Source organism: Emys orbicularis, chromosome 5 (assembly GCF_028017835.1).
Source record: "Emys orbicularis isolate rEmyOrb1 chromosome 5, rEmyOrb1.hap1, whole genome shotgun sequence".
In the NCBI taxonomy this organism is placed as follows: Eukaryota; Metazoa; Chordata; order Testudines; family Emydidae; genus Emys; species Emys orbicularis.
The window spans coordinates 65,022,715-65,031,793 of NC_088687.1; the positions used below are offsets into that span (position 1 = coordinate 65,022,715).

The 9,079-nt window shown below is 40.8% G+C and overlaps 1 protein-coding gene across 1 annotated transcript in view; it reads right to left on the reverse strand.

Annotated features, from left to right (window-relative positions):
* The window catches only part of PDGFC (platelet derived growth factor C), a 227,784-nt gene extending 219,658 nt beyond the window's left edge, over window positions 1-8,126 (reverse strand). Inside the window, exon 1 of the mRNA XM_065405478.1 lies at window positions 8,009-8,126. Within this exon, the coding sequence (XP_065261550.1) occupies window positions 8,009-8,126 (118 nt within the window). The remainder of the gene's footprint in view (window positions 1-8,008) is intronic.
* Window positions 8,127-9,079: the final 953 nt, after the last annotated feature.

The window sequence follows — 9,079 nt, forward strand, 5'->3', positions numbered from 1 at the left end:
AGAAAGTGGTATAAGTGTTTTTTGTTGTTGTTGATTCTCATGCTTTTAGTTTTCTTTAATTGTATGTAGGCCTGGAGATCATGTCTCTGTGGGTATGGGATAGTAAGTTGATGTCATCTGCAAAGTCAAGGTCCTCTAACTTCTCTGTGAAAGTCCATTGTATGCCTCTTGGCTATTCTATGGTCTCTCTCATTACCCAATCCACAACCAATAAGATCATGGGTGACATCAGACATCTTTGTCTGACACCTGTTGTAACCTTGAATGGTTTAGTCAGCTCGCTATTATGTATAACTTCTCATTTAGTATTGTCATGGAAGCTCTGAATACTGTTCACAAATTTCTGAGGGATTCCATAGTGATGTAGCAACTTCCATAAAACTGTCCTTTCCACTATATCAAAGACTTTTTTGGAAATCTATAAAATTCATATAAAATAGTGACTGCCATTTGATCAACAGTCCTATGATGACAGGATTATCATTACTACTTGATCTATACATGATTTCACCTGTCTGACCCCTGCCTGTTCTCATCATAACCTTTATTCTATTGCTTTCTTTATTCTGTCTAGAAAAATCTGTGTACATATCTTACTTGGGAGAGACAGCAATTGAATGCCCCTCATGTTTTACACTGACTGACATCTTCTTTCTTTGACAGCTTCACTATATGATCCTTTTCCCACTTATTTGTTTTTGGGGGGTTTCTTCTTCCCATATGTTTTGTAAGAGATCTGTCAAACTGTCTACTGTATTCTTTGAGTCCACCTTAAAAACCTCCATTGGAATGTTGTCCAGACCTGGTGCCTTTCCACTTTTTAACCGATTGCCCTCTCTACTTCTACTCTGGTGATAGGTCCACAAATACATATTAATAAAAATCCAGAAAGAATTTCAAGGGTGGAAGTATCTGGGGTTTTTTGCAGAGGAAACAGGAGAAGACTTGAAAAATCTTTTCATCTTGCTTTTAATCATATTTTCAGTAAATGTTTACACTTCATTCACGAAAATTAATTAATAAGAGCCAAATTGCCATAGAAAAAAAGATAATGTTTTAAGGACTCCTCCTTTGCATCTCTTCCACTATTAGTACAAGAGAATTTGACTGTATGCAAAATAACTTTTGAACACTGCCTTATTTCTATCAGAGTTGAAATGTGACAAGGTGCAGGGACACTAGGTGGTTCCCAGTAAATGAGAGGTTTACTCAAATTCTTTTACCCTCCCATGAATACCCACATAAGTGGAAAGGCTATAAAAAGGATGAACTAAGACTATGTCTTCACTGCAGAGTTAACTCCTCTGCACTTAGTCTAGTTCAAGTAAGAGCAGCCACACTAGCAAACAACACTCAAGCTGCACAGATGGATTGAATTAGCAGCTAATGAGTTTCTGCTATCTCAAGTGTAATTTATACCCCCTGATGGGCCAACTTGAGTTAAAAAACCCAGGGGGCAACAATTGAGCTATAACCTGAGTAAACTCTGCACTGAAGATAAGCCCTCAGAGACAGAAGGCCCGATACTCCACTGCCTTGCACAGTTGTTTACACCTGTGCAAGGGGAATGTAAAATGCCAAATCAGAATGGCAATATTTTACACCACTTAGCATTCATGTGACATATTTGCAATAGAGTGGAGAATTAACCTGCCAGCCCGGGAGGAGAAACTCTGGGCAAGACAGCTCTCACTAACCTGATTCTAAGGACTCGGTTGATCCAGAGACTGAGGAAGTTTTTAACTGATATTTCCTTTTGCTTATATTACCTTGCTTGCTTTCTGTTCATAAAGATTTTCTCCAGAATACCTGTTATGTTTTGTTTCTAGTCAACCATCCCACCAACTTACAGAGATTAGCTGTTTTTATTATTTATCTGTTATTTGTATTACATCAGAGGACCCATTAATACAACAGGACTTAAATCCAAATAACATGTTGTGGGAGCATGTGATTAACTGTATATAACCCCAGCGTAATATTGGCAATATGCTCTCTCTGCAAAGGGATCAAAAGGCAGGTGCATACTGCAGCTGATACAAATGTGGACCAAGAAGAATGCATAAATCTTCTGGAAAACTTAAAATAGTATCCCACAAGTCTCTCAAGAATGTGAAAATTATACTGCAGCTTTGTGCTAATAAAACATTGAGGTTTCATCTATGTGGTGTTCTCAAGTATTTCAGATTCAAATAAAAGCTGTACAAGTCTTCCGAACAAGGAGTAACAGGTCTGAATAAGCCACAGTGTGCAAATAATTTATTGGCTCCAAAGCAATCAGGTACATATAAATTTATTTAAGTGCTTATTAAACATTCACATATGGGAATGTTACTTCTGTTATTGTTCTGTAGTACAATTGCTTTACAAAGCTATGTACTCTGCTGAAAGTTACTTGTCTACTGAGACATCCTCCAGAGTGCTCACCCACCATGAGGTTCACTTTGCATGACATCCATTTTGTGACTGAGGTGAAAATAGCTCTTTTTTACATACAAAAAGCCATAAAGAGGTGGAGTAACAGCCTAAATTCCACTAAAATAAGCTAACCCTGTGAAAAGGAGAGCAGACTGCAACAGTTAGGAATTGCCAGACAGGTCTAATGACTACATGAAAAACATTGCTATAATGCAATACCACTGCTGCAGGCAGCAAAGCACAACTTTGCTACTACATGTTGGCTGGAATAATAATTAGAACCAAAAGGTTAGGATTAAATCCTAACCATGTTGATGACTTTATCTACAGAGTTCATCATGAAACCTTCACTAGAATGGCTCTCATGGGCTCAAGGTATACATTCTGTTTCTCTCTCTGATATGAAAGTACTGTATGAGGTGGGGGGGGGGAAACCAACATAGTTTAAACACTAATTTGTGATTCAAGTTCTGTAAATCTATTAGAAAACAATAACTGCAAGAAATCAGATTTTAAGCAAACTGTATTCAATATTCAATTTTAGATATGTAACAAATGTAGAGAAAAGTCAGGAGTGCACAGAAATGGGAACATGTAGGGAACTTTCCACACTACTAAAACAAACTTTACATAACAGAAAGGAGTAGCTGAAATAAAGAAAGGTTACAAGTAGTACTGTAAATAGTAGTGGTACTAATGTTAACAGTAAACTACAAAGCCAATGATGAGTTTTAAAATGTTATTGCATAGTTATTTACTACACTCATTACGCATTTGAATATTTGTTAAAACTTTTCCAATTTGCCACATAATCCCTTGTTTAAAACTTTAAAAAGGGTGTTGTACAACTCTTAACTCTTTCCATAAAAGGGTTTTAAAAGTTTCACACCAAACCACATTTTGAACTAAACAGAAACAGATTAAACTTCAGAAGTTTTTCGGATCTACTTTTCCTTTTAGATAAATATAATTCTGAACATGTGACATCTATTTGCCAATGAAGAAGACTGCACAAAACTGCACCACCCAGCATTAGTCAGCAGATTTTCTTGGTATTTGTCAGACCAGTTATAGCTGGTAGCAGAACATTTAGATCTGACTGTTTTGAAATGCATTGTTTTATTGTGAGTCGTTTTGTTATCTAAATATTCAATTTAAATTAAGTTTATTCTTGAAATCATTACTTTCTGAGTCTTGTAGGATTTGGATTGGGGATATATAAAATGCACAGGCTTCTATAGGACTGCTTAGAGTTTTGAGTTAAGTGAACTCAGTCCTCCAAGGAAAATCCAGCACCAGCCCCTGACCATACTACAATCAGTTACCTTCCCCTACATAGCCTCAATCTCTCTTTGAAGATATGTAATGCAACCCCATGGCTTATTGTGGGAGGCCAGCCATGGGAAGGAGATTCAATGAACACTGGCTCTTCAGCTGTATATTAAAACTCCACCCACATTCATGGAGCTTTTTGCAGGCCACAGCCTGGAGGTTTCTGAGTGTATCAACCTCCAGTGGACTTCAGATTCGTTGTAAATAATTCAGGCTCTACTAAGAGTGGTGTCACTCTCCATTCCAGAATTCTTTATGGACTACACTTTTTATCATCATTTAACAAATTGTTGCAGGAACTAGAACACTAAATCATAAGCAGAGGCACCGTTGATGAGACAATCACTTGTAGAAAACCAGCACATACACTGGTGTGCTTCCTGTGATTGCTGCTATTCATGCTCGAAACTTGATTCCATGTGAATTAATATTTCTAACCAGTTGATTTTGGTTGTGTGTTGACTGATCTCAAGCCTTTGGTCTCCTGAAGTTCTATAGTAGTTTATCATTATTTTTTAAATGCAGATTACAGATAAACTATTTTGTTATACATGGCATCTGATAATAGGTTTTCCTGTCATCTTACACAAAGAAGTATTATGTAATATTCTCGTACATATAGCCTGATTTCTATAGTTTCATAGAATAGCTTTACAAATTTATCTTGCCCCACAACAGCCAAGAATATGGCTAGGGGACCTACATTCTCCTGTCACTTCTATATTGTGACCAAATTTGCTGATAGATCAATAGACAAATCTCCTTTGTGGTAAATGAGTTGCACTCACTTCTGCCAGTGGTGAATTTGGCCCATCCAACTTATCAAATGTGAAACTATAGAGCCATGAATGGGGGGAATGAAAGACAAAAGGAAAGGTTCGAAAGTGGCAGGATGAAAGGAGTAACAGGAAAAGAGAGATGGTGAGGGGTAATAGGAGGAAGAAAAATCCAAATCATCCCTGAACCATTTTATGCAAGGGAGATTGGGAACTTCTCAAAAGACTAATTGAATCTCAGAATTTTTTCTTGGCCCCTTGTTTGGTATGGGTACAAAGATGGCAATGAATGTATTTTAGAGAGCTATGATATAAACTTACAAAGCTTTGTAAACTTGCCAACCCATTCAAGCAGAACCCTCTTGGTCAAAATTACACAGAAATGTGGAAACTATTCATCCATATAAATAGCAGCCTCCACCAAGTATATCACATACTCCAATCTCAGGCCTACCAAATGATCGCTCACCTTTGAACCTCCAAATGTAACCACTTATTAATCTTTAGTTTTGTAATTCAACTTAGTAAAGATATTCCAGAATTAAATAATTTTAAGACTCCTTAATGCCAAGCAGAGTTTACAAATAAACCTTCAAGAAACTTGAACTGATTATACCAAAGGGCTGATAAAAGCAAGTATGCAGTTTTAAGTGGTTTCATGTAGAACTATATTGGCCCCACAGCACCCATCATGTTGAATTCCTGGCAGATGGTGGTAAAATACTTATTTCTCACGAGAATTTCTACCTTTTAATTGTGTACAAAAATTCAGCCTAGGAAATCAGTATCTAAAATGTAATTCCTAATATGCAATATAACAAGAGAACTCCTTACATTCCCGCCCCCTCCCCCCCCCAAAAAAAAACCACATTGAGTTACACTGTACAGTTATATCTTCAAGTTAATGGTTTGGATTCTTGACACTAAGGCCCTGATCCTGCAAATACTTATACACATGCTTAACTTTATTCAAGCAATAAAGTTATTAACTAACTCCCAGAGCAGTTTGAACCAATAATAGCTACTCTAGCATGAAGTCAGTACCATTTTAATTTGTTTTGTAGTACAACTGTTTGGCTAGATATCAATTTAGCAATTAGGAGACAGAACTTTTTATTTCTAGGATGAGGAAGAAAAGTGTTTCTCCCTCCCAGCCACCCCCCCCCCCCTTTTTCTTTGAACCAAAACACTGTATATAAAGCTTTGGCATGTGAACAGCAACATCTCCTAGCCAACTACAGGGAGTTTTAACCTGCCTCTAGCTAAAAGCTATACAATCTTTAGATTGCTGTAGAGTTAAAAAAAATCACTCTAATTAAATCAAGTTAAAACTGGTCTGACCAACGTTACTGATCCCCCAAATAATTAAAGTGTGTCAAAAAAATTAAGTATTGGTTTTAGTTTTAGCTAAATTTTTACATTAGACTAAGTGCAACAGTTAAGAGCTAGAAATGAAAGCATAGGTAAACAACAATTCAGATGGCTATATTATATGAACTATATTTAATATATTAAGAGTAACGTTTTTGGAACTCTTTTCTGTTTCTTCTGGGTTTGTATTTGTTACAAGACTCTGTGATATAGTTACTGTACCTCACAAAGTGACGAACTGGATCATTAGCCACCTGAAGCTTGACCTCAGGCAGCTGCATTACCAGTGTATGAACAGTGTCTAAGTTGTGCTGTCAGATATAACTATTTATATTATCCATAAATATTTATTTTATAGCAATTCTACCTCTCTCCTGTGTAGCAGTTTCACTTTTCAGACTTTCTTATTGTACAACTAGGCAATAAGGCCTTAGTGCCTATTTAAGACCCTGTTGCACAGTCACATAACAAATCTCTTGTGGAAGACTGACAACCTGTTATGTCTCTCCTGTGAACTCTGTCTGCGTTGAGAAAACAATGGTAATTCATACACTTCAATATGCGCTTTGTATACACCACATAAATAAGAGAGTAAAGCGTATTTTCATTACATTTGCCCTGAATTCACTTTATCTCTATCTGGCTCCCTAAAACCTCCATCAGTCAGATGAATTGGGAGGATGGGAGATATTTCTATTCTCACACAACATATATATTTTCCTGTACTGAGGACAAAGGTTAGTTTGATTAATTTTCCTGTCAGGGTATAGCTGGGTTTCTGACTCTTTTGATCACGTTCCCCTAGCCCTTTGCAGTTGCTTTGATTAGAGACTGATCCCTGTGCTGCTCTTTGATCAGTATCCCTGGCAGTCTGCAGGTGCCATATGTCATCACATTAGCAAACAGCAACAATATTAATCTCTTCTGCTAAAATTGATAACACCACACATTCTATTCATTCTGTAACAGGCCACTTAGTTCTTTATTTGTTTTGTATTAAAAGATGCAGTATATAATACTTACATCAAGGGAGTCCCAAGTTCAAAGCTGACAGTTTTTGCTGAACTTAGCAAGTCTTTAAATTTGCATTTTTGTTACATTTCATTTATAACCTACTAAAACTTTGGGAGTATTTTGCTTGCGCCTTTAAGTTGGTTTGTCTAGGAGAAACAACAGTCTAGCTAACAGGCAAAATGCTAAGATTTCCCCCCTTATATATTGACATACATCACTGGAAAACAGGGTGTTTAATAGCATAATTGTAGACATTCTGCATAAATACTGTGGTTTCATGTGGTACACAACATTTCTGTTTTTAAAGTAGTCTTTAAAATGACTTCATAATAGTAGATCAAGAGAAAAGGCCCTTAAAAATCTGAATAATGTAAATCATATGGAGTTCAGAGGCTAAGCAAATTACACACCCTGAAGCTGCCCTTGCTGTATGAAAGGAGCCTTTCTCCAGCTCTGAGCAATCCCCGCCCAAGGGAACTTGCATCTGAGAGTTTTCTAAACATTTCAGGTACACTTGAAAGCTGAAAGTAATTCTCATTTCCTATGCAGGAATAGCTGGTTTCCAGCACATACAAAATAGTGCTCATTCATCAACAGACACAAAAAAACCCCACCAGAGAAGGAAGGATTAGGGCACAAAGGTGTGGTTAGAAAAACAAAAAGGAAGGAAAGAAACATTTTAAACAACCACCACCTACAAAATAAAGTCTCCAAACAGGCTGTGAGCTTCTTTCTTTGCTATCTTCTGGTTAGTTAATTGGTGCCTTTTTACCTCCCCTGCTTCAGTTAACGAGGCTGACAAGTTTCCTGGAGTGACAAACATACAGCGAAGACAGACCTGCCAAGTCTCATTCATTTGGGCTTCGATCTTAAAGGCTCACTCGGGCGATGTAAGATTTTTTCCCCCCTCCCGCAGTAGTTTCAATGAGATATTTACAGTCTCACTCAGGACTGCCTGCACGGTGTGTTGTGCATTGTGAAGTTACACTCACTTGAGAGGGTCACAGGCTCGTGACAGCCCGGCCTCCGAAATTGCAGAGTTAATGCATCCCTGCCCTCCTTCCCCAGCATGGATGGGAACACTGGCCGTGCCTTACCATTTTGCTCCTTGGCGCTGGAGAACTGCAGCTTGACGCTCAGATTGGACTCCGCTTGGGCTCCATGTCTCTGGCTGGCCAGGGCAGATGTCAGCAGGAGAAAGGCGAAGAGGAGCATTTGGCTGACCGGGGGAAGTTATCACACACACCAGGCACGTTCAGCTCGCCGGCAAGTCCCGGGTCTCTTTCACCACCACCAGGCGACGGCTGCGCCGCTGGGGAGAAAGCAGCCCTGAGCCTGCTTTGGCAGCGCAGAAGTGCAGGGTAGTTTCCACATAATCCCATCCAAAACTTTGTCCTAGCGCCTTTCTCCGTGTCTCAGGTTGGGGGGGGACGGGGACGCTAAAGGATCAAAGCAAAAGCTGGACCCAAACCAACTTCGCAAGGGCTCCGCAATCCGTGCGGGGCTGGGAGGGAGAAGGCTGGCCAAGGCGCCCAGCGCACACTGGGGCCAAGGGAGGAGGGGACGAGAGGAGTCGCCGCTGACTCGGAGCAGCACCTGTCAGCTCCACAAGCAAAACAGCAGGAACAGCGCGGGGAGGGGGCGGGGAACAAGGCGAGCTCCCTGAGAAACCCCTTCTTCGCCCTCTGCTAGACAGCCGCGCTGCCAGCCGGGCAGCGTCCCTCACCCCTCCGCAGGGTCCGCTCCCCCCTCCTTCGCGTGGTTCTGCCCTGCCCCTCGGCGGCCGGCCTCAGGGGAGGGGGTGGGAGAGCGAACAAAGTGCCTGCCCCAGCGCACACAGCCGGGGCAGGCTGCTGCCGCTCCGCTCTCCCCCGCCAGCGGCTGCACACAGCCCGAGCCCGGCACCTGGTTTGAGTTTGACGCGACAGCAGTTCGCGTTAAAAGAAAGAGTCGGGACTAGCTCCGCCGCCCGAAGCCCCCAGCAAGCCGGCCCGGCTCCCCTCCCCCAGGAGCCTGCCCCTACTCCCTGCGGTCCCCCTCCTCCTCCCGAGCCCTTCAGCTCTTCCCTGCTGTATCACCTTCCCCCGCCCCCCTCTGCCCGAATCCCCCTTCTCCTCCTGCCCCGCACCCCTCTCCCTGGATCCTCTGCCCGGGGCCGCCCGGCTGAA